General features: G+C 41.4%; 2 protein-coding genes across 7 annotated transcripts in view; one reads left to right on the top strand and one right to left on the bottom strand.

Moving 5' to 3' along the window:
* The window catches only part of fcho1 (FCH and mu domain containing endocytic adaptor 1), a 51,663-nt gene extending 51,168 nt beyond the window's left edge, over positions 1–495 (top strand). The window contains 1 exon segment of the mRNA XM_034146946.1: positions 13–495. Within this exon segment, the coding sequence (XP_034002837.1) occupies positions 13–41 (29 nt within the window). The 3' untranslated portion in view covers positions 42–495.
* rfx2 (regulatory factor X, 2 (influences HLA class II expression)) lies at positions 487–25,208 on the bottom strand. 6 transcript variants are annotated; one of them, XM_034146947.1, is made up of 18 exons: positions 25,008–25,208; positions 15,327–15,435; positions 14,813–14,902; positions 13,371–13,453; positions 12,627–12,897; positions 11,327–11,401; positions 10,222–10,403; positions 9,894–10,013; positions 8,594–8,715; positions 8,102–8,220; positions 5,645–5,757; positions 5,104–5,255; positions 4,727–4,824; positions 4,127–4,276; positions 3,788–3,996; positions 3,552–3,705; positions 3,408–3,474; positions 487–2,516 (listed from the first exon to the last, which is right to left on the bottom strand). In XM_034146947.1, the coding sequence occupies exons 2-18, from the start codon at positions 15,432–15,434 to the stop codon at positions 2,395–2,397; spliced, it is 2,235 nt and encodes a 744-aa protein (XP_034002838.1). In that variant the 5' UTR covers position 15,435; positions 25,008–25,208; the 3' UTR covers positions 487–2,394. The 6 variants fall into 6 exon arrangements, with proteins under 6 accessions (XP_034002838.1, XP_034002844.1, XP_034002839.1 ...); XM_034146948.1 differs by having other exon boundaries at positions 2,262–2,516; positions 3,408–3,450; positions 25,008–25,207; XM_034146953.1 differs by lacking the exon at positions 25,008–25,208 and having other exon boundaries at positions 3,408–3,450.
* Positions 25,209–26,150: the final 942 nt, after the last annotated feature.

Below are 26,150 nucleotides of genomic sequence, written 5' to 3'. Positions count from 1 at the left end.
GCTGTTCCATAGGGAAGTACCTGGCCGGCTGCTCCTTGTGAGGACCCTCGCTGCGGACCAGAACTTTGCACTTTTTCAAAATCGAAGGCCAGAAAGATATGACTGAAAACGGATCAGCCTTAAAGGACGATGTGCACTTACTTCTGACGGTGTCCTGCTGTCTGAGGACCAAGCCTTTTCTTCCCCTCTAACTTAAGTTGTGTGTGTTGTACTCAGTCGTCCTGCCTTTTTGTATTGAATCTCCTGTTCCCTGTTCTGAGACTGCAAACTGAGCTAGATGTCAGAACTCATCTTGAATTGTAGAAAAACATGTGAATAATAAGTTGCCATGGAAACTAGAATTTTAAATTATACTGTACGGAGGGAATCTCTGGAGTTTCCCAAGAGATCTTCTACCAAACCTTAGAAAATAAATGTTTGTAAATCAGCTGTTTGTTTCGAATAGAAGTTTTGTGATGTTGATGTTTGATAAAAAAATAAATGTGCTCAATCTTTTTTGGTTTACACCAATTTATTACACATTGTGACCAAGTACAAAATACAGCTGAACTATGCAGTTTATTACAGACCGTCATCTGTCCTTAGATAGTTAAAGTGTAGTCAAGAACAGGTTTAAAAATGCACAAAAATAAGGGTTCAGTATACTTGTAAGAAGAACCAAATCTAGTTCAATAAAAAATAATCCTCCGCCAAAAATCTAAAACAGCCTTACAAAACATTACAAAGTACACACAGAAATTACTTTTTCTCCAAAGCACTTAAAGGCAAATTACTGTGACAGGCACAAGTTACAAAAAGCCTTAATAAACTCAAGCTCAAGGATTCTCATCGCTACAACAAAATCATCCGAAGGGGGAAATAAATCAACCAAAACCATTGAAACACAAAGCTGATGTCAAAAAAGCTCATAAATAGAAATGTATCTCGTGACAGTTTAGTAGCGCAAAACTGAGATTGGAAACAAGTTTATCACAAACGCCATTCTAGCCAATTACACATCAAAGCGTTTTCTTTTGATACAATGTGACCAACCGAGCACAGTGTGAAGAGAGCGAGGCCGCAGAGCACACACTTTCTACATCATACAAAGATATATATATATATTTATATAATTTATTATGGACAAACTCCCCAAATAACGCACGGTATTTCTCTATCTAATAAAAACAGAACATAAGACTTTAATCTGAGTAACAGCATGAGGTCAGTTTCTGAAATGGGGGAGCGTGTGCAGAGATCCTCTTTCTGGGTAGGAGTTTTGGTTTTACAGGTCCGTCCTGTATTGATTTATCTTCTTTAGATAAAATGTACAACCACTTTTTTTTAAATCAGAAAATGAGGCTCATCGAGACAGACCGGATTCCAGTTTGGGTTTTAACATCCCTTCTCCATTGAGTGGATCTCTCTGGATCTCTTCCCTACTCTGCGGCGGGTGAGTGCCCCGCCACAGGTCTGCTGAACACATGAGTCCCTGAATGCATCCTCACAAAACACGCAGGAGCAATCACAGGATTAAACTATTTACATGAAAGGAAACAGAAGTGGGAGACACAAACTGCAACAGTGGCTACATTTTTTTACTTTTTTTTTTTATACTTGCTTCATGTCATCTGAGCCAAACAGCATATAAATCTATTGAGGTAAACAAACCAACATCTTACACAGCCAAGGTAACACTGAGTTCCCTGCCTTCCTGACTACTGCGACACTACGAGGCCTACAGAGCCTGACTGTGGCCGAGCTGGGGGGGGGGGCGACTTAGGGAAGGTCCTTTGGGTCAGTAGGTTGCATGTTTGTCTGTGTGTGTGTGTGTGTGTGTGTCTGTGTGTGTGCTGCAAGCTGCAGCAGAGGCAACAAGGATTATACACACCTAAATAATGTGAAAGGTGCTTTGAATGTCTGAGGTTTGGAGACGATACATTCATACTGCGGTAGAGGCACAGCTGAGGGACAGATAGACATCTGTAGTGGTGGTTTCAAGGTTAGCGATCTAAGGCACTCAAATGACACTATGGCACAGCTACTTAAGGTTAAAAAAGAGAGAGAAGGAGAATCACAAACACCACCGCGTAAAGTTACACATCCGATAAAAAGGTACTGCACAAAGTCATTCACAGTTGCAACAAAAACGGAAAGAAAATCAGACCTGTGTTACACCCCTGTGAGTAAAACAAACAGAAAAGAAAAGGTGAGCTTCCGGGTAGAAAGACCACCGTTATTATAAACGCTAGTAAAGGGGGGGGGGGGCTGAAATTGCTACTTTCTTCTTTATATACATTGCACACTAACTGCAGAAGCGCAGGGTGCCGCTGCGTCCCAAAGGGCCCCTAAAGGCCCCCCCCCCTCTCAGACAGAGATGCTGGTCCCTGTTGTCTCAGTCCGGCCCCTCTGGACTCACATCTCCTGCAGAGGGTGGCTCAGCTCGATCCTCTCTCTCTTTACGGCCGGCTCAGTCGGCCCTCTGGACGCGTCAGCATCACTGCCCAGGTCACTCATCTCATCGGAGAAGGACGCGTCTAAGGGCACAGGGAGAGGGAGGATAAGATCAGGGTTGCAGTCGAATAGTCCAAAGATCAGATCCTAACGTCTATCCCTATCGTCTATCCCTTGACCTCTGTGTGAACCCTAACCCATTTTCTCCTCTCGGTGAGGGAGGTCCAGTGGTTCCTAAGCTAAAGGAGGTTATAAAGGAAGTTTGAAACCTCCTTTCCTTTCATCTAGAGAATTCGAACGGCACTTATCATGGCTGCCACTGAGGGACTTCCGGGTCATCTCACTCCGTTAGGGAGGTTCCTAAGCTAAATGGACTATTCGACTTCAGCCCAGATGAACTTTATTCATCCCAATATGGGAAATAAAATGTGTTGCAGCAGCATAAAACAAAACAAGGCACATAATACATTAAAAGAGTAGAAATAAACAATTCTAAAATATAAATATCTCAAAATAGAAATAGAAATAAACCAGCATTAGAGAGTAAGACAAATATACAGATGACCGTGAAGATAAAAAAAAAAAAATCTATAAACTGTGACAAATAAAAACACTATGAAGGGCCAATTTTCTGTTAACGCAATATAAGCAGGATATTATTTACATCAAGTGTGCATAGAATGGAATATTCAGTTAAATATAAAATGTACAGTGTGCATGTTATAGGTTAGTGGAAACAGTTTGTCATCTGCGATTGTAACAGCAATAACCCTTTAACTCTCGGTTCCTCCTGAAGACAAAGGTCTTTGACCCGTTACTAATCCCAGCAGCAACAAAAGAATGTTGAGGCTCTACCCTAGAGAGCAGATGTATCATTTCAGTTAAAGCAGACGTTCAACAACTAGCAATTATTGTTCTCCATTTAGTAAAGTACTGTTACTACACATAAATAATAGTAAATAATAAAGGCTTACCTTTTTCCATGAGTGAGGGCATCATGGAGGTCAAGTCACTGAACTGTGATGAAACGGAACAAAACAACTGTTAAACCATATTGTTCAAGGCCCTTTCAGTATTTATAGAAAAACCAAAGCTGCTTTAAATATCTTCTTTCTTACCTCTCCCATGACGGCTATAGGAGTCTCTCCGGTTGCCTGCGCCACACGGTGCTCCACCAGATAGAACATGTACTCGTCATAAAGCAGGCGGATCAGGTGGAAAGAGCCGAAACTCGCTGCACTCCGCAGGGTCAGGTCTCTGATCACCATGGAGCTGCAGGAAGGGAAAGGATGTTTTACATTCTGTGTTTTTTTTTATTCTGTTGTATAACCTGCCTCACTCTCCCTCCTCCTACCTGTAGAAGGACCACTTGAGCAGGAACTGGCGTGCAGCCTTGGGGAAGCTGGGGCTGCCCTGGTGGGGCTTCAGGACCTGAGACACCACGTTGTCCAGCCAGGTGGCCCACTGGTCCAGAGAGCTCTGCTGCTGCAGCGTCACCTTGAAGTCCTGCTCCAGGCGCTGGACCACACTCTCGTCACACTGACACACCCATGAGGCCTGCTCCTGTTAGAGACAACAAGCACACCCCACCACAGTGAGCAAGAACCCACGGGAAATACAGAGAGTCTACAGGGCACCGTCTGGAGTTTAAACAGGATGTCTCCATGATAAATGAACAGGGAAGACATGATACCTGGACGTTGGCGAAGTCCACCCGGTTGAGGTCGGAGAGCATCTGGTTGATCTGGGAGGTGTTCTGCAGCACGGCGCGGGCCGCCTGGGCCAGGTGGTTCAGACTGGTGTACCGCCTCAGGGTCTGGGCGAACGCACTGACCACCGCCACCTGCACCATGGAGACATGACACATCCTGAACGGTTGTATCTCTCAAGGTTTTATGATGAAATGATGCCAGACTTCAACAAGCTTAGGTTTCTAGGGATTCTGTGATGAAGTTACATTTTGTTTAAGGTTGCACTGAATAGTATGAAGATTTAAATATTTCTTTATAAAGTTTTATTTGGGGTTCAAAAAACAATGTATTTAAAAAGAGATCGATGTAATAATTTCCAAAATGGTGCAATGTTTTAGTCTAACAAAATATTCAGCTTCAACCCAAATCTGTTCACTGTATTCAAAAATGATTTGCAGCACAAAGAGGAAGGCACATAAGTCTGTTTACTATAGAAAGTAACATCATAAAGCAGCCTCATGAGGTGATAACCGGTAACTATTGAGGCTGTAGGAGTGAGGAAAGGTGATGAACTAAATGACCCGTTGTAACTTTCTAGTTACCTTGGTGCGAATGATCTCCTGAGGGAAGTTGGTCATGGCGTTGGTCAGCCAGGTCTCCAGACTCTTGGCGAAGTTGCGGATGGCTTGAGTGAGAGTGCCTGAAGGTACAGAACATTCTGGATTACAAACTGAAAGAAATCAACCGTTACCCTCAAACACCTCATGATTTCTGCCTCAACACATCATTAAATGCTATGGCTGACCTTTCAATTGATCAAACTGAGAATGCATAGACCAATGAGAATGTTCACTCTTTCTCTTTGTTCTGCATCGTTTTTCCGATTTAAGGTTTCTTTATTTGATTACCTGTTGGTTTTATGTTTGTACACCTCAATAAAAACTGCAGTAGAATGACATTTATTATGAATAGTACGTACTGGGAACAGGACGCAGCACATCAGGGATGAGGATCTCCACCAGAGCCTGGTACAGGATGTGGTCGCAGCTCCTCATCCACAGTCTGATTGGTTCATATTTACACAGAGCCAGCAGCTTCTCTCTGGGGATCACACCGTCCAGGTCATCGTCACTGCACACGGGGGGGGGGGGGAAACATATTAGCATCTAGCAGAAAGGTTAAACACTTTAAAACTTTGACTTGCAATTAAAATAGAAAACTGCATTGAGCTTGGACTACTCTGATCATACCTTATAGATTTTTTTTAACATAACCCATTATAAATAAATGGATATTCTTTACCAACTTACAGACACAAACACCTACAAAACTGCATTTACAAACATATTCTTCAACCCGTTTTGAATAAATACTAATTAAATAATAATAATAAATGAATACAAAAATAAATGAACTTAATTACTAATTTATCTTTCACAACTTCACTAAAAACATGCATGATTCTCTCCCTCTCTCTTGGTGGTTATCTTCTCATGGTGCAGCTCTCCCTGTGATCTGACCTGTTGGAGATGGAGGTGTTTCCGTCACTAGATGGCGGTGTTGAATACCAAAAGGTCTGCCAGAGTTTCTCAATGTAGTGAAACTGGAGGTTCATCACCACATCCAGAGTGGCCTGCAGGAGAGCAGCGAGGGAGGGGGGGAGGGAGAAGAGAGGGAGGAAGAGGGGACAAAACACACAGAGCTCAACCATGGCAACCAGACACACAACAAAGTTTCTGCAGGCAGGCGAGCAGCCTCTCCTTCACTGCAGGCCCTCCTGTTAGACAATGAGCCAGCTCAAACACAGCTCCACACATTAATCACCCGAGGATCCTAAAGGCCACGTTCATCTGGAGCTTTTTGATTTCCCCCCCCCCCCCCAGTTATTTTTAATCCTTTGTAGAGCAGATTAGTCTTGTAGATGTATGCATGCATTTGCCTCCTTTTAGTGGTGAGGCAATGACCTAAACTAACCCATGTGATTTCCTCTTTCCTGTTCATATGCATGAGTGTCTTAGAAAGCACAGTGCACTGCACGCATAGGAACAATGAAGAGTGCAGAGGAAGCCGGCTGGGGACCCTAAATGATAAACAACAGTATTAGGGCTGGGTCGGAGAAAACCTGGTTATAAAAAGAGAGTTAAAGGATAAACTCTCATATTAGTAAAAGTTAAGAACAAGTGCTGCAGAAGTTGAGGCAGACTCTTTTGTTCAGTTCCATTTCTACGCAGAGAGTAAAGCGTATGATCTGTGCCCAGAGATTCTGTTCGCTCTCTCTCTCTCTCTCTGGCAGGACATGCACTTGCCGATAGATCTTGTTACACAGCAGTTGTAGGCTTTAATCACATGATATGTTTTTGCTTCCTCTGCAGCCGTTGCCTTGACAACCTTGTTTACGGTTGCCTAGAGCAACAGGTCAAACACAGAACTCCAAAACAAAAAGAAGAATTCCCCATCCCCTCTGAACAAGAGCGTTTTGCCACCACAGTTTGCGCCACATTGGAAAAACAACTTGCCGTAAAGAAAAAAGAAAAAGTGTGGAGGAGAAATAACACATGCTCAAAACGCAGAAAGCCGCCTGCGGCAGAGATTCCCCAATCTTACCCTGGGATCTGAGCACACACACACTACTGCGGTTTACAGTGTGATTTATTACTCAGAGTTTTATTAAACACCTAATCATTTTTGCTGAAATGTTTATTTAATGACACTGCTGATCCCTTAATATGTTGCTGTTGTTACCATGACATTAACAAATAAATTGCTGACAGTTGATACAAGTTCCTTTACAGCCCTGTTAAAAAAACAGAAAAAGTCAAATATCTTGTTTGTGCTTAAGAAAACTATTTTATTTGTGTTGTAACTTTTAATTGTGTCAATTTAAGCCTTGGCTAATGTGTTAACAGGTCACTGTTGGCCCAAAACAAAAAAGTGGAGAGAAGAAAAAAGTGAAATGCATAAACATTAAACACACAGAGGCAATGAGAGCTGTGAGAGTGACAGAAATGCGCTGGCAGACAAAGGCAGGAGCCCATGTGCCTGTCCACAGACAAGGCAGCACAAAGGCCCAAGGGGAGGCCACCACAAAGACACCAAGATGTCCACCCAGCGCGCTGAAAGGTTAATTGGCATGTCTTGAAAGCTGCACGGAGATGAAAAGACGGCTGGAACAAAGGGAGCGTGGTGAGGCTGGACAAGGGGAGGGCAGGGATAATATGATAAAGCCAGAGCTTCACAGCTTTAATCATAGCCTCTCTCCGGCCTGTGGAGCCTCCAAAAATGTTTAGGGTTCAATATTATTTCTATTCTCCCCCCTGTTCCGTTTCATCCTTGGGTTGTTCGTCTGCCTACTGAAGTCCCTGCCCAGAGATCAGGAGGTATGCCCTTCAACCTGTGAAATGTCGTTATGCAATATGCCCTTTCTTCATAGCTCTTTCCTCATAGGATTTCCTAATACAGTTCTTCACCTGCTGCAAGTTGCTTTAAAATGTAGGACCCTTTTCAGGATGCGCTTTATCAAACCAGATTCCATAAATGGTCTCAAACTAACAATGATTACAATACTTTTGCCTACTGTACTTTCTTTGATCGGTTTAAAAATGGGTCACGATATTGAGTAAGGTTTTTACAAAAGGTTGATTATGGTTTTTAATCAGCAGGGCAATGTAGTTTTATGAAAATCGTTACTCAAAGAGGAGTGCATTTGTTGGGGACTATTTTCAGGAGCGGAATAATACACATTTGCTGCTCTGGTGAGTGTGTACAACAGCAGGGTCTTCTCTGAATCAGTGTCAGCGTTCATGGTAATGAAGGAACATGTGACATTACTTGAGGCCGGCTTTACACAACAAGCTTTATGGAACTATGTTCACATTGGCAGCCCAAAGACCTGTAAACAGAATTGAAGCAGTTTCCCCTTAAAGCCATTTAAATTGACAGGTCAATGTATTCTCAGTGAGATATTCGTAGAGCTGTACCTCGCAGTGTTCTCTGTAGAGCGTCTGCAGCTTCTTGATATCATTCATGTTGATGCGCTCAGGCAGAGGCTGGGTGCCCAAGTCAGGAGAGGGAAATGGAGGCAAGTTGTGGGACGTATCTGAATGACAAAAAAGATAGACAGGTGTCAATCATTTCATCACTCACACACACTCTCACGCCCAGACTGGCACTTGTGTATGTGTGTGAATCAAAGGCAAATATATTCGAGAGACAGAATATAAATAAATAAAACCACAAGTGTCCAAACAGAAAGAAATAATATATGTTTTTATAATCTTCTCTACAAACACAATGCCTATCTATTCATTGTACCAGTGTGACTGTAATAACATGTGTAAAGTAAAGACAACATGTGGCCAAATCAGGGAACACAAATCTAGTACTGTTATGAAAGCAGTCATAAAGAAAGAAGTCAGAAGAATGATCAACAAAGCATTGCTACACATTAGTGGGCATGCCGTGTCGCTCACCTATGTACTGCTGGTGGTGTTGGCTCTGAGCAGCCACGGACTGCTCTGGAGTGCTGCTACAGTTCTGAGAGCTCCCACACAGGCTGTCAGACATACCGTCCACCTTCTGCAGAGGTTTGAACCTACACACACGGGAGAAGAGGAGACATGTATGTTAGCTGGGCTTTGAAGGACTTACAAACACAAAGTGTCCGGTTTTCACTTCAATGAAAACCACACAGAAAACGCTCAGGTGATACCACCTTCAATAAAAAAGCTAAGAAGTCAAATTTCAAGTTTGTGTTTTAAGGAAAATGACATTTGCATACAGTGTTTTGGTTAATTGTTATATTTCCTTCCATTGGTGCTTAATTGTATCCCTAGAGATGGGATAGTTTTGTGAGTGTGTCTAGTTTCAAATCCAATAACTAGTGTACATGGCAGCAGTGACCTTTATATATGTCAGCCCCAGTGACCTACGTATACACACAACCTACTGAAGAAGCAGTAGAACATAAGTGTTTAAAGGTGATTGAATCTTTTCCCAATTGCCAGTAGACAAGAATGCCTTTTTTTCCCTTCTCTTGTCGTGTGTCACCTTTAATGCAAGTCACAGATGCCCTGGAGGAGAGGGATAGGAGGAGAGTAGGAGTGGTTTCTTTATTTCATACATCTGTTACATTACTATATTAGATTTCATTTAGCTGGCACTTTTATTTAAAACCACTTACATTAAGTGCAATAAACCATCAAAATGAGAACTCAGAACAAGAGCTGGTCAGCTGGTATTCAAAGAGGAACATGCATACGTGCACATATTTGCCACATAGCTGCTACTGGTCAATTCATTGAATAAATGAAAACATTATGCAGTATTGAATGCAGCTCTAATGTTTGGGTAGAAACTAGAAAATGGGTGAAGAAAATAGGAAGTGAAAATGTCAAATCAAAAGACATCACAAACTGTTAGAGAAGATAACAGATGTGTGTGTTTTGTGCTATTCTTAGCTTTTATAATTGTACCATTTTTATTTTTGGTTACGTATTCTTCTTCCTGTGTCTCTGTATGAACCACTTATACCGAAGCAAGTTCCTCTTATGTGTAAACCTACTTGGTAATAAAACTCTGATTGAGAATAAAGATGGCACACAGCAGAGACAGTGAGGCAGCTGTCACATGGTCAATGTTTTAAAAAGTTAGATTGTTTCATACATGATTATCATAAAGAAAAAAACAAAACATGTGTTGCCATGAGAACAAATAACCAACAAAATGAAATGAAATGCGTGAAGAAAGGTCAAGATGGCAGACAGTGCTGACCTTTGTTTCTGGTGGACAGGCTGCTGCCTCATGGCCATGTACTGGGTGTCTTCCTGCAGCCGGTTGAGCGGTGAGTCAGGCTTCACCCGGATGCCATAGTAATGATACTTAGAGTTGCCTCTGTTAGATTCATGAGAGAAAAGAGAGAAAACAGTGAGGAGGAGATGGCGAGTCACAGGTGCAATCACTATTATTATCCTCGGTCATCAAAAAGTCTCCGTTGCCAATGAGCATCATGATACTCTTCACATCGTTGATTGTATAGGATTATGATGAATGATTACTGTGATAAGCATGGTCGGCTTCAGCCACATCTCTTCCTGTGTACCTGGTGCCGAGGCGGCGTGTCCTCAGGCCCATGAAGACCGAGCGGATGAGCTTTCCGAAGGAGGCAGCGTTGACCGGATCCAGCTTCTGCTCCTGACAGTGCCTCAGGTAATGGTTATACAGGGAGCAGCGCGGCAGGCTCACTCCCTCTGCTGTCTCGTAGTTGTCCAGCAGCCACTGCAGCTAAAAACACACAGAGGGAACACAGTTGCATAATCAGTGATCCTCAGGGGACACACTCTGCTCTGTGGTAGTCTCCTGGCCAGAAATTAAGAGGAGCTGGGCATCTTATTTACACATCAAAAGACAGATAACACACACATCACAAAAACACCAGTTTTAGGAGGTTAAAGACCAAAGAGACCATTGCACTCCAGCTGTGACGATGCTTTATAATCTATTTTTCTAATCTTGCCTTGGCTACAGAATAAAGAATGGCTGATTGAGTGAAAACTCCAAACATCTGAAGAGTGCTTTTCATTCAAGGGGATAAATCTCAAGTCAATATTGAGAGGGGCTCTGTCATTGCTCTGTCGTAACGGTCCAATCATAGAGAATTTACATAAAAAGCTCAAATTATAAATATTCAAAGCAAATCCTTAAAACATGATTTATACAACTTGTTCAAAATTTAAATGAGGTTGGAAGATGGAAATGTTGGAAAATAATTGTAATCCATGTGAGTAAAACTATGGATGTAATAAAACACTACTACTTAATTATTGTATTTGAATTTCATTATAATTATCAAACAAGGGGAAAAGTTATATTGCAATAAGCTTGTGTGACACTGAGTGCATGTCTTGGTGTACTTAGAAGTGAAACATACAGAAATCAATTTAAGTCCATGCAGGGTGTTAAGAAATATATAAAAGATGCATTATTAAGCAAAAAGTGATAGCAAGTGCAAGTTCAGATGAAGGATGGAAATGTGTTGAGACAATTTACGTTTCAGTTGGACAGTGCAGAGTAAGTTAAGCTAGCAGTAGGTAGTGTGTTTAACGTGGCGTACACAAGTCGAACACACTGCCTCAATGTTCAGCTTTTGTTTGTTGTTTTTTCTTTATCCTCATGTCCTTTTTAAAGAAAGTTCCTGGTTGACTTACATGGCTGTTGAGCAGGCTGCTTTTGTGACTTGCAATTCCTTCAGACTTTTGGAGGTTTTCAATCGCCATTTCAAGCTAAAGAAAGAAGAAGCATGCAAAAAAAAGAAATAAAGTGGACACAGAAGAGGGAGGAGGCAGGAGAGGGAGAGTGATAGAAGAAGAGAAGGGGACAGAAATAAGCAGGGGTATATGAAGAAAAACACAAAAACAAATTAAAACAGATAAAGGAAATTAGACTGTTAGCAAGCAGCCAGATCTCTGCATTTCCATGAAATCAGTCAGTGTAGCAGCCAGATCCATTATAGGCTGACCAAAGCATGCAAATCAAGGGACTTTGGGGTTAAGCTGCTCAGTGAAGGTCTGCAGTCAGACACTCTAATGTATGCAAATAGGAACCACAAACAGGGGCACAGGTCACGTCAAGTTTGAGGACAATAGGTCAACAATGCCTAACCAGACCCATCCCCCAAGATGTAAACAATGTGAATGAAAATCTAACAATCAGAGAGTTAGTTGTTGCTACAACATGAGAGAGAGTGTCATGATATTAAACACAGGCATATTATTCTTTCTTTGGACACAAAAAAAAAAAAAAAGAATGCAGTCCAACTGGCGGGCAAAGTGAATGACAAAACCAAGGACCCTCTATTGAGCCGTAGAAGAAAACCAAAGTCAAAATGAAAAGATATGTGCTATTGCAGCCAAACTGGAGACATAGAAGAAAAGGAAAAAGAAGCAGGCAACGTTCCAAGCCTTAAGAAGGCTCCAGAGGGCTCATGGCCAAATGGTAATGAGCCCCAGGGGTTGCTTTGTTTCGCAGGGCGCTCAAGTGCCTGTGAAAACCTCTGAAACAAGGCAGCGCTGAATTATTTAAGCCAGTGTCCTGGTTCCACAGGCTCTCTGCCCTGTGCTGCTACTGCAGAGCCAGGAGGCCCCAACTCAGGTTCCTGTAAACCCTGTGTGCTCTCGTCCAGGAGCCTGGGCCCTCTGGACTCAGGTAACAACAGTCATCACCAGTGTACATCTCACAACACCATATGGTAGTGGGGATCTCTGCTCAGTAAGCCTTGTAGTACTAGGAGTTAGTAGTAACAACTTATTTACGTACTTAAAAGAATAAAAACTTTAATTTCACCACATGGCAGTTAAGGATGAAGAAGAAAAAAGTAATCATGCAGTCTTTGGCGGGTGCAAACCTCTGATAAACAGTTTGGCTGTTGTTTTCACTCCCACATGTAATCCCAATAGATTTGAAAGAGTGCATCAGAATAACAAAAACATTGGTATGGGAGTTGCTCACCATAGCGGAGGATGAGCGTGATGAGTGTGATATGTGGTTGCGGCTCCCCTCCATACTTCCACCATGAATCAGGTAGGTGCTTCCGCTGGAAATTATGTGGCTGCTGCCCACATCCATAGCGATGCCCACCATGCCGTGAGGGGCCACCCCACCACTGGCAGAGGAGACCACCGTGGTGACATGAGCTCCACCCGCCTGCGAGTCAAAGTAGGGGCCCCCGCTGCCCTGCCCGTACAACTGGGCCTCGGGGTTGTAGGAGTAGGCTGTCCGGCTGGGGAGAGATCACTGCAGTTAGCATTTAGCGATGTCTTTCAATCATGATGCTACATTACATTTTTAGAAAGCAGATGACGAGCAGTTACAGTCTTCAGGTTTTTCAAATTCTAATTAAAAAAACAAGAGCGCAGGAATTGATGAATTTGATACAGTGCATCATTGCGATTATACAGACAAAAATATAACTGATATTAAAATATTTGGCTATGCTAGAATCAAATTGAAGACACTTTGAAGAATGTCTTGTTTTACAATAAATCATTTACATTATAATACTAATAAACGGCACAGAAAATACTTGTTATGGTTTTACATTCTGACATGGTAACATCCCTGTTATTTATTTGTAATTATGTTGGCTTCACTGGGATGAATTCAACTATATTTTGTATTGTTCTTAAGGCCACACAATGAAAAACATATTTCATATCCCTAATAATAATTGTAGGGTAATACAACATTGCTTACATAGTTCCATTGGTGTAAACAGTCTCTCCGCTTTCTCCTACATATTGGACTTGGGATGGGTAGACATGTTGCACCTGCTGAACCTACAGACAGACAGGAAATTGAAATCAGGAATAACATTTTCTTTCCCAACTCCCTATTTGTGCAAATGAAAAACAAACTGCGACTATAATTAAAAAATCAGACTATTTTTTTTATCATAAAAGTCAGTGAAATGAAAATACTTTTTTGTGAGTGTAGGCTTTTGCATGTTTGCGTGTGTGCATGCGTGCGTGTGTGTGTGGTGCAGTGAAAAGCTCTGGATACACCTTTGGTTTTTGCATGATAATCAAAATAACTGCCTCAACCTTATCACCTACAATTACATTCTATACCTATTGTATTTAGTTCTACCAAGGTTATTTTTGTAGAAGTTCTATAATACTTGATTAGCAAAATAAGTGTGTTAACTTAAAAGGCGACGGGGAGACAAATAATTTGAAACTGAACAAAAGAATGAAAGCTTGAACTGATAAAGACCTACATTTGGTTCAATAAAGACAAACTTGGTTCTACAAACTTCACGTGTCATGAAGAACGATACAAGGATGAATACAACTGACGAAAGGCAGGTAATGACTTGTCCATCTGCTATTGGTTTACCGTCTTATATTTCACCCTGAAATATAAGACGGGTACCTATGAACAGCTAATAGTAGACAGTCAGTTCACCTGGATTTCACATTCAATCCTAAACACAGAATTTGTGTTGGGATTTGGTTCAAGTGCCCAGGAACCAGCAGGCTTTGCAGCAAGTTAACAAAACACACTTGGATGCAGAGAAGCCATAAACATCATCACAAACGCAGCAGCAGTAAAGCTTAGAGAAATGTTCACACTTAAAATATATACCAACCATTTGAGCTAAGGTTTATTTGAAAGCCTACAAGAGTTGTATAAGATGTTAGTTTCATGTTATTCATGTACGCAGGCAGTGGGCCAGGCTCAGCCAGAGAAAGACAATTTGGCACACCCATGAGGAGCACAGGAAGCAGGAGAAACAGCTTGGCACATGCTTGGGAAGAGCAGCTTTTGGAAGAATGAATGGGCTGCCGTGTTGGGATCTTCATTCAGTGTTAAGCACAAGCAAGGTTTGGTTGCTGTTTAACTTGTTTACTAAAGCAAAACCCGCATCACCCCGGTCATATTGTATCATTTAGCTTTCATGTCAATTCTAACCCTATGAGTTGAAAAGTTGACAAAACATTTCTAAGTGACAAGTGAAAAAGTCCCGGTGAAACAGGCAATATGTTTATTTTTCTTATTTAAATCGTAATTATAAAAAGATAACATTATACGTCTCAGGCTCAGTCAAAATAGGTTTAACTGAGAAGAAAGTAAAACCTCAAGGGGTGTACAAGTATTTGTTCACAGCACTGTATAGTATGTACAGCACTGTGTACCTGCTGAGAGACTTGTTGAACCCTGGGTACTGAAAGCTGCTGTGCTTGTCCTCCTTTCTGAGCTGAGCCTGTAGCTTGAACCAGCACCCTCTGTGTGGATACAAGACATAACTCAATTACATAGGTATGCACCACGTACAATCACATACACACATCATTGGTAACATATGACAGTCGACACAAGACAGGCAAACATGTCAACAACACCCCCCCCCCCCCAAATATTTAAAGCTAGTGCAGATAGATTTGTGCCAATATAATAAACATAAATGACTGCACAAACCGCTCTCTGCCAGGCAGTGCATTTTTGTGTGTGTATTCCATTGATAGTGCCATTTCATTTCAGACACCAAGCACAAGATCTTTTTTTGTGAGAAGCAGGTTTAGGCTTATAAATAAAAACTACTTTACATGTTATATTTGAAAATAAAAAAGATGGAACACTTAATTCACAACAGACTTTCCACATTTGTCCTGTAATTAATGTTGCAGTGGAGTAGAGGTAATAACCTACCTGCTGGGAGGCTGGGACAGGCTGTACCACAGGGGCCTGAGCTGATGATGACGTCCGCAGAGCTGCCACGCTGGTCGTGGTGTCTGACCCTCCCTCGGAGCTCTGCATGCTGAGGAGACATGAAGAAGTGGACGAGAGAAAAAAAACAGGAGGAGGGATTTAATTCCAGACCGAAGAAACCCTCATATTGGTAACACTGGCTATACACGGACAGCCATGCTAAACAAATGCTCTTCGACACCACCCCTTCTCTCTTGGAGCCTCCATGGCATCCATTGTGTCCCAGGGGGTTTCTGGCTTTAACCAGTCAAGCTGAGTCAGTGAAACTCTCAGAGGCTGCCCACCTTTAGCCTTAATCACAGTCAATATAAAGAGCCCAACAGTTTTGTACAGACACTCCTAGTCATGCTGACAGATCGACAGGAAAGTTACAGTACAGTAGTTGAAGTTACCAATAGGACTGAACTTCCTGCTTAGGACCAAAGGGACTTCCGCCACTCGGCTTTCCACTGGGTGACAATGTGCACAGCATAGCAAAGGGGAACTAAACATGGAGTGCAACAAAAGCTCTCTTTTTTTTTTTTCCCCTTCTTTTTTTTGTAGGATAGAGAGGGAAAGACCGAGAGTAAGGCAGGGTCAAGAGACGAATGGAACTGCAAGGGGGAGTAAGTGGATAAAAAACAACTTCCCCACTCTCTCAAACAAGGAAAAAACTAAGGGGGAAAAAGATGAAAATGGCAGTGGGGCTCCAGCCTGATGATATCCAGCGATAGTTTGGTACGAGAGCTGTTCTCTGAGGGCCTCAATAATCCAGCTGATATGAGGAAATTCCTCAATGCTTTGTAAACGTTTGTCGGTTGCTATGGTGAGGAATCCATGACGACCACCCCCAACTCCCTCCTCCCTCCCCGTTCACTCCTCTATTTTCCCCCCCTTTATAAAGCTCTTCCACAGGAACTTTCGAGCGCGACCGCAAAGAGAAGAGGGGGAGGAGGATTATAAAAAGAGAGAGGGAGATACGGCACAGTTGGGGGGTGGGTTGAATTGATTAGTAGAAATCCAGGAGCAACAGGATACATCAGAAGGTAAACGGTGGGATGGTGTTCTCTGGGAGCATTACTGAGAAAGACTGCAAGACAAATCCAGCTCCAGACATGCTGTGATTGGTCATACCACAAGACATGCACTACAATGTTGTTTTATTTCACTGAGAGAGATCTGACAAACACCACTTAGGCTGCAGTAACGTGGAGGCTAAGCTTGTATATACAGGCAACAGAAACGCACTCTGTTGGCTCTCCAAACTCAAATGTATCATGTGGCTAAACAGCTGAAGCTAGTAAACTTTTTCAAATCAAACTTCTACTTCCATAAGAATTAAAAACACCCTTCTCCTTCAGTGTGATCAAACCTTTATATTTTGTGTAAAAACACCTAAACACACGCTGATGTATATTGCCCTAGACTTTGAGAAGATAAGAACAATATGGGCAAAATGAGTCACTATCAAGAAACCCCCCAGGTGATAGAGAGGAAGAGTAATACCTAAATGTTCACACAAAAAAAAGTTGATATCTTCTGTTGTGGAACATTTTTAAGGTTAAACTGTTATACAGGATAACACCATTCATTTATTCAACCAACTAATTGTTGCCAAATACAACATGAAGAAGCTGTCAGACACTACCACAACATCTACCACACATGACCAAGCCGTTCCCACAGGAAAAAGGAGATTGAAAGGGTAAATATTAAACTAAAAAATGGTTTTGCTTCAGATCTCAACAATAAAATAATGATTCTCATTGTATCCAGAATCATGCAGCACAACTTTTGTCAAACTCAAGATACCTTTAAGATAGATACAGAGAGTGTACCTTTAAGATAAATAGAACATCAGATTTGGGTGTGCCACCACTGGCATTTTCCATAGATGGAGATTTTGCCACAGGCAAAGACACTGCTGTGTCTATATGACTAACAGCCTGAGTGGAGGAGGTCTATGTTGAAATGTCTGATATGTGTCAATCTACAGACAAACACATGGTCCTACCATATCCAGTCTACCCTGAGCAGCCATCTGAGCTGTTGCCTTCAATGTATTTGTTAGCACAGGGCACAATTAGCACTTACATGTAGAGACTCTCACATTACAATGTTCTTCACACTTCTTTCTTGTATGTTATTAAAGTACCAAAAGCCTATAATCACAATGATTCTAACAAGGAGTCAACATTTCATTTTAAAAGCCCCTGCGATGCTAAAGCATGGAATTTGTCTATGGGGAGTCACTTGAGTTATACATGCACCTAACAAACTCATCATTTATTTTCAGACTTGTCATTTTCACCAGAGGAAGTGACACAAGCCTGCAGGCTTCTTCGTGCCATTAAGGAGTGGGTGGCATGGCTCGATGGTGATGGATAAGGAACTAGAGAACTCACTGGCACGTTTTCAGCCGTTGAAGCTCAGCTAAAGGTACTGGCTTTAATATGTATGGTGAATTATACTAAATCCTTTTGTTGGAGGGGGACAGACAGGAGTAAAGTAAACAGGAGTCTGCTTAGTGTTAAGGAAAGGTTCAAAGCCACACAAATTCCCCACAGCAGCGCTGAAAAGCACAAAGGTAGGACACAGTGGGAGACATGGAACACTGCTGCAAAACTGCTACTCTGGCTGGGCTGGCGTCTCGGGCCACAAGTCTGTTTTCATGTCTGCTCTGGAAGCCTGGTTGCATTCAGGCCAAATCCCAGATGAGCGCTTTACGACATTAACAACTGCCCCTCCTTTCAAGAGTTACCTGAGTTTCAAAAGCTAAACGGAAACAAGAAAAGACACATTTAAAGAACCCCAAAGACTCACAAAACCTAACTAATGCTATAATCTACAATGTTCACAAGATATAAACATATGTCACTGACAGATCTAACTTCAACAAGGCTCAATCAGAGAAAAACACATACAGATGTTCAATTAAAAGCAGGAGCCCACAGTCTTGGCTCATGTTTGCACTGGCCCACATTGTTTGCAGAGCAACAACGGTTGCTAGTGGCAACACCGTCCACTCCCGTTTCCAGGAGCCTGTTGCTATGCAACCAACAGAATACTTCCCAAACCAAACAATGCCATCCCCCCACCTGATCCCTCTATCTCACGCTAAGAAGAAACTTACAACAATAAATACTATGTAAGCTAATAATTTCCGACACATGGGGACATGGAGGTAGACTTATCTCCGTGTTGCAGCTATAGACAAATGTACAGACTAATGCTGCTGGTTTAGACTTGATTGAAGAGGACAGGGTGAAGTGCCCTGTTTTTGTAACTACTCAGTGCTCGAAAGAAGGCGAATGTTTAAGTCATCAGGGAGACAACAGTCTATTCTTCAAGGTTGCTTTACACTCTTGTTACCCAAAAACAACACTTCTAATGCAAGTTGAGTCTTTCTAAAGTTATTTGGACAGGAAAGATGGTAAATCAGCTTTTTTTACAAAACTAATTAAGCAGAGACAGTGGCTTGTAGCTTTTAAAAGGACATTTGTGAAGAACAAGCAATCAGCACAATGCATATGTCAAACTTAATATAAAAGAGAGGAGCAACAGGTGTCTGATGAAGCTTTAACATGTGTTCCCTAATTTGGTAATTACATGTTTTGTTGCAAAACAAGCTCATTGAGATGTGGGGTGGGGTTTTTGTTTTTTTAATTTAAAAAAAACTACAAGATCACAGAGGCACACGCGCTCACACAAAGAGGGAATTAAGATATGATAAGAGATTTCCACAACAGAGGCTGTTCTTCAAGCCTGTCTCATTAATTCATGGCTAATCCAATCAAAGCAGCTCTTGGGGTCTGCAGATGGCAGAGTTTAAGGGGGAGAGAAAAAGAGAGAGAGAAAGAGAGAAAAAGAGAAAGCATGAGAGGAGGAATAGGGGGCACAGACCACTGTCTCTGATCCAAGTGCCCCCCTCCCCTCTCCAGCTCGCCTCCCCACACCGGTCATCAGCACAACCTGTCCACTCCGTCACCATGTGTGCTGCAGGCCTGACAGCCACAGAGAGAAAGATCAAACCGTTGCCATGGAGATTGTGTGTTCGCCCAAGCTCTACACTAGCAACTTCCTCCCCCAACACCCAACCTCTTCTAACCCTTTCCAGATTTCCACTGCCCCCCCACCCACCCCCAGCCTTCATCCTTAGTATTTAACATCTCTAGATAAAGATTGAGTAAAACTTGAAAACCCACCACAAGAGGAGCAGGGAAGGGATGGGGAGGGATGGTCAACACTGGAAATGTAATCAGCTTATTCTCATACGAGTAGGCGTCTTTCTCTTTCACGGCTATTTATCTAATGTGATCCAAGGCTGCCTGATGACACAAAGGAGAGGACTTTACTTAAGTCACCTGGCTGCTTTAGGAGACGGTGGTGACTAAGGAGAAACTGCAGGATACTACAGTTGGGACTCTTGCTTTAACGCTTTATTCACTGCTTTATAAGTGTTCGGCATACCCAAAAACACATAACAGTTGATCATTTAATTACATTTTGATCTTTTAATTCACTTCAAGGACGTTTGTTTTTGCACAACATGTTAAAAATAGCTAAAATCTCAAGTGAAATATGGTTATAGCCAGATCCAAAGCATATAGGATGAGGACCCTTTTTAAAGCTATGACAACCCAGAACATAATAACAAATCCAGAAAAAAATCTCAGAGAGCACATGCCCCTGCCAAGGCTGCACCATCTTCAAAATCTTCTTTTTCTTATTTAAACAAATCATTATCATTTTAAAAAGGACCCTAGATGTTGTTCTTCTTTACCACCTAATCCCTTGTTGCTATGGCCACTGCCTACCTTTAACCCAATTTCATAAAACGAACTATCAGGCTAATAAATAAAAATGCAAAGATAGATAGAACAATATGTTGTTATCAATTCAAAACCAATGGCCGAGGCTGACAAATTGGAATGGTTAGGTATTCTAACGCTTTTGCCTAACCCAGACTTGAAGCCTATTCTGTGGAAGTATAACTATTTCACTCCAAACATTGTTGTAATCTGCCTTCCTATACTCTTTCAAAGATGAGTGTTTCCAACCTGTGGAGTTTTCTTTTTATAGGGAACCACATTCTTCAACGATGACCTCAGATGCTGGCAGTGAGCCGTGTGAATTTTGACCCATGAACCCGAGATAAGCGATTGGCTGCCCTGGAGGAGTCTGTCCTTTTGGCAAGCATTCACTTGGCACTGATATGACTCGGAAAATCATCGTACTGTAGGTACAGTACACCTGCAGGCACTACTTGACACAAATAATGACTCATCAGTTCATGCTTGAATTATGAGACAGATCCAAGTGTCTGTTGTTTTTGCAGTAAATAATGCACCATGCTGAATACTTGGCATCACTCGGATTTAAGTATTTAGGGTTATATGAATAATCAGACTAGCATGCAATATAACTATTGTGATTTAACCTTTCATACAGAAACCTCTATTTTTTTCTGCAGCCTTATACAGTGACATGCTTCAGACATCAACATATAATATCAGCAGCATTTACTCTCTAATTTAGCAAAGCCTATTCAGTGTCATTTCCATAACATTAGGCATTAAATGACTTAAAGACCTAACAAGTGTTCCTGCAGAGCAATTTGCATCAAGATGGCATTCATAGATCGTACAGTAAAAGGTGGTGACAGGATGCAGTTGACATCCTGTCTGCAAATTGGTGCTCTTCAAGTTGTTGATTTAAAAATGTCAACACTTTTTAGACCTACATAGGTTACAATGTGTAACACTCTTTAGTCAGGCAACACCTACGCCATTCATTTAACATGAAAACAAATGGCATACAATGTTTCATTTAAATTGAACCTTGCTACATTAACATCACCTTTGAAGCTAGTGAGTGGGAAGAGAGGGTTCTCAGTGATCAGGAAGGGGTGACTGCACTAAAAGGACTTCCACCATTTAGCTGAAACTGGGTTGTTTCCACATGTGACAATGGCGTCCTCTGCACCAAATCTCCTAATTAAAGAGCTTTTGAAAAGCAATGCTGAAGACCCAGCTAATTAAATTCAAAACTACTGTCTGGGTCTAATACTCATTTGTAAATCTGGTCAAATCTCCCTGTCCTAGAACTTAATCTTTGGCATTTAATTTGTAGCAAGTTATACTGACAGAAGTTGTTTTCAAGCCAAATAAACATCTCTTAACAACCTAGCATAAAACACTACAAAAGAAAGAAAAAGTGAGGAGAGAATGGGGGGCTGCTACTATATTTGACTGAAAGAGAGAGGGGGGTCAGTTTTTGTAATGCAAATGTCACTGCCTTGTCTGCTGTTTGTGGCAGGACATTTAATTAGCAGTTGTGTAGCTACGATACAAACAGGTGGAATGTTGAGAATGTTGTGATGACACACAGACAGATAGAAGAGACAGACTGAAAAAAAATTCATTTCACAATGAGTTTCAACTTGTTGCCACTGTGCGAGGGCCAATCAGTGGCAAAAATGTTTTGGTATAGACAAGATTTGTTTCTCCGTATCCTAGCAGCATAAACCTACAATGATTTCTAAAAACTCTTAAGTGGAAGACGTGATGTGAGAGTCCTCAGGACACCTTTCCAATTGTGTTAAACGGTAACAGCACATTAAGTCAAATATAAAGCTCTTCACGGATAAATAAATTACAAAGATTATGAAACTGTATCATTTCATGTGAAAAAAATGGCACTATTAATTTCCACTTAACAAGCACCACAAGGGATTCTCCTCTCAGTTGTTCTGCTTTGCTTTGTGATTTTCTGAGATGTTATGGGACAGCCCATTAAATATACGTTAATATCAGACAATAAAATGATGTGTAAAAGCTAGGCAGTCAAGTTAGCGCAGCAGGAGGGATATGCAACTAGAATGTGATCAACTATAAACGGCAGCGACAGAACCAATGGCAATGAAGGATCTGTGTGTGGCGGGCTATTGGATAGAGAACTTCTCCCCGAGGCACCACAAGGCTTCATCAAGACAAACTAAATACAGCACGAGCAAACACACATAGGCTACACAAGCACATCCACACAGCATACTCATGTATGTGCACACACACAGACACACCCCCACAAAACATGTGACCAAAAGCTGTGTCAGGTCACCCGCTGTCCAAGAGACCACTGCAGCTGTCCTATTGATAGCTGAACTGTACTGCACACACGGGTCCATTAACACTCAAAATGGCACACGGGTAGCGGTGGACTCTTCTATGCACAACCATACGAGAAACTCCAGTTTTCCATAGAGGTTAGTTCTAAAGAACAAGCACAATTTCTGTAAATGACAGATCAGTATGGTACTTGTGCGATCATGGTCATAGGCTGCCGGTTAGACCAAAAAAGGCCCATATAGATACACATTACAAGTACCATACAACCAGCAAATAAGATTTTCCCAAATAACTGGCATACTACCAGCTACTTTCCACGTTGTCTCCTCTCTGAGCAGCGTTTCTTTCTGACCTACCTCTAGGCAAGCCAAATCTATTAACTCTTAAGAAAGAGATGAAAATAACCAGATTAAAAACACTCACTTTTAAAAGAATAACATTTCAGCCCCTGGCCCACTCTATCCCATTTCTTTCCATGACTTGGGTGTATTTGTATATCAAGTTGCTATGTAAACATAACAATGTCATGCTGGTGGGGGTTATATGCAGCGCTGTCATCTCTTTATTTTCTTTTTAGCTGCGGCGAGTTGTCAGACCAATCAAAGTGAAGTTTCTTTCTCTAACACTCAAATCCAGCCAAGTCTTCTGTCAGTGCACATTCAACACCTTCCTCAAATAGCCCAAATAGAGCTGTAGAAAGCTTCACAAAAATGTCTTTATAAAATATAATGCAGCCTAAATAATGAGTATGATTAACTTAACCATACTCGTACTGCATTCTGACCCCTTTTAACATTAAAGGAAATAAATATTTGGCTGAATCAATGGCATAAAACCTTATATTATTCAGATCTCTTTTTTTACAAGATAAATACTTTATGTAAATAAATGAAATAAGTCAATTAATTGGAAAGCAGAGAGGGTTTTAATTAGAGAATCGAAGTGCTGCAGAGATTCTTGATGCAGCACTAGCAAACATTACAAATGACCGAGCACCTGATTGCTGTCTGAAATGATAGTCCATTAGAATTAATTCAACTCAGGGGACAAAAAAGACTAAGTCCCAAGAGAAGAAAAACGAGGTATGTAAAGCTAATGAAAAGGGGGATTTAAAATCATTTGGGGGTCTGCATTTCCTTGGTTTCTTATTATTGCTATGGCACTGTTTGATATGAGCCTTCAGCTTTAAAGAGATCAAACATCAAACCTAATGAAACCTGCCACCCAAACAATGGAGCAGTGCAACTTGGCAATTAGCAAACAATTTGCCTTTAGGTCTTTTCAACGAGTTTGGCATAAGATTAGTAGATGGAGCTAAACTACTTGTGATGAAATGAGTGAGAGAGGAGACAAATCGGGTAAAATCATTCATTATTTCTGCCTTATGAAGGCAGAAATCACATTACGGAAATGTCAAGGGTACTAGTGTATATTTTTAATGGCAAGTTTCGAAAGCACATGTAAAAAAAAAAAACTGTACTTTAAACTAAATATCTCACCCAAGAGACTGTACAAACCAAACAGAGCCGTAGCCTGTAAAAGAACCATCGTAGCACCACCTAGCTGTTACATATTCAGTTATTCAAGTAATTTCTGAAACATTAAAACTTTGCGAAGTACCCACTTTTTCTCATTTAAATCGTAACATACGTTAACAGATTTAAAAAAAAAAGAGTAGTTCCTCTCCTGAGATAGAGACAAATGGAAGCACCAACTTTGATAACGTTGTAGTCAAACGGCGAACTTCATATGTCGCCGACTCGCCGGTAAAAGTTCTTATATCCGTGCTCGACAGCGTAATGTTTAAAATCAATGTAACAATATAATGTGAGAGTTAAGACTGCCTAACGGTGTTGGCAAACTGCCAGCAGAAAGGAAAGTTATCCTCCTGCTGGGTTCACGCTTGCTCGCAGCGGACGTTAGTTTGCAGTTTGGGCAGCAGGACCAGCGATGCTAACGCTAGCTAGCCAAATGTCCACCTGCTTGAAAATTACGTTCTCGAGAAAGACACAACAAGAAAATACGTTTTTCCGTAATGTGACAAACAAGACAGAGCGGACGCTAACTGCGCAACAAACGGTTAAACTGACTGAACTCGCAGTTATGCTGCTAGTTGTCTGAGTTAGCATTAGCTGTAGCTTGACTGCCTGGTAGCCTTACCATCCATCCTGCTGGGATTGAGTGCGTTCACAGCTCGAAACACACACACACACACCACAACGTAGCAACAAGTGAATCAATGTTGAGTTTGAGTAACGCTGACGCCGAGTACAACGTTCAAGAAAAGTGTAGCAAAATAAAAAGAATGGCGGAAACGGATATTTTACCAGGTACAAAAAGCTGTTGCCAAGCAATAGGTGAACGTCAGTTAAATGGAGAGTGGAACGCCGTTCAAAGAAGGGAAAGTTCAGTTGTGGAAAATAACCACGACTGCTAGCAAAGCACTTGACCACAGAGCATTTTTTCCAAATTTAAGAAAAACTTAGCACATGATTGCTGTGAAGATAATAGTCACCTTTGCCTTGTGAAAAGTTATACCCTGGCACTGCTCTCTTTCCCCTCTCTCCCACTCGCTCGGTGACTTCCAGATGCTGCTGCTGCTGCTGTTGCTGAGTGTTGCGCCCGTTGGTAAGTAACTGTCTCCACGGCTACAGTCACTGTGGCGCGACGGGGTCTCGAGGCAACTGTTGCTACCCTCGAATGTCTACGTCAGGGTCCTCACTATGCAAGGGAGGGACCAAAGGGACAAGAGGCCCGCCCAGTTCAATAAGACTGTAAATATTAATGTTACCACTTGGGGGCAGTCTTAGCTAGGTAACCTGTGGAAGTGCATCATTTAGATTAATTTATTTCATTAATAAATTATGTTTTTTGAGATGTAAGTTATATATTGTCATAAGCATATAAATACAAAGAAGCAGCAGTGTTTTTGATAAAAATATTCAACTTCAGGCTCCATTCAATAATGCTTATTATTAGCCAGAAATAATATAATAATGAAAAAGGAAATAACATATCTCGCCCTCCCTCAGAGTACAGTGCACCCATCTTTAAACTAGTAATCCTTTGATAAAAAAAAAGGAAAAAAATTGCCTTGCATGGTTTTAACACTTTAAAGTTAACAAAGACAGAAAAACAAGATATATACTAACACCTGGCAAAGCTCGACCTCAACACTTCTTCTCTAGTAGTTCTGAAATAGGTGTCTTCGGGGCCATATTTGTCATGATGACATGCCTAAGCGACAATCTCACAAAGTGAAAAAAATATCTGCAGCATGATGGAAATGCGAATTATATGTAGGATATGTATAGGCAGAGATGTAATAGGGGATGTAGTTCATATATATGCATATAAGAAGTGTATTTAACAAAGGAATGATTCTATCCAGCACACCACTTCAAACCGTCTTAAGGTATGTAAAGATAGTATTTTTATAGTTAAAAATACATGTAATCTTCTTTATTATACTCATTTTAATGTACCGGTACTTACTTTCTTGGTGTTATTAAGCTTTCTTTAACTGCATTTCAGATCTTCATCACATGGTGGCAGCATATGTCTATTGTGTGACACAAGATAGTCACATTGTGTCAGATGAATAGATAACTTTATCAGGACTTCTTATAGATGGAATACAAATGCTTCACTGAGATAC

This window comes from Trematomus bernacchii, unplaced genomic scaffold (genome assembly GCF_902827165.1).
Source record: "Trematomus bernacchii unplaced genomic scaffold, fTreBer1.1, whole genome shotgun sequence".
NCBI lineage: Eukaryota > Metazoa > Chordata > Actinopteri > Perciformes > Nototheniidae > Trematomus > Trematomus bernacchii.
This window is presented reverse-complemented; position numbering and strand designations above follow the sequence as displayed.

Bases quoted from the DNA above. Each gene is read 5' to 3' on its own strand.
- rfx2 (XM_034146947.1), bottom strand. From the start codon at position 15,434: ATGCAGAGCTCCGAGGGAGGGTCAGACACCACGACCAGCGTGGCAGCT. The intron at 10,014-10,221 runs GTACACAGGAAG...TGAATCTAACAG, and splicing joins ACACGCCGCCTCGGCACCAG to AGGCAACTCTAAGTATCATT. The intron at 4,825-5,103 runs GTACGTACTATT...CTGTACCTTCAG, and splicing joins TGTGCTGCGTCCTGTTCCCA to GCACTCTCACTCAAGCCATC.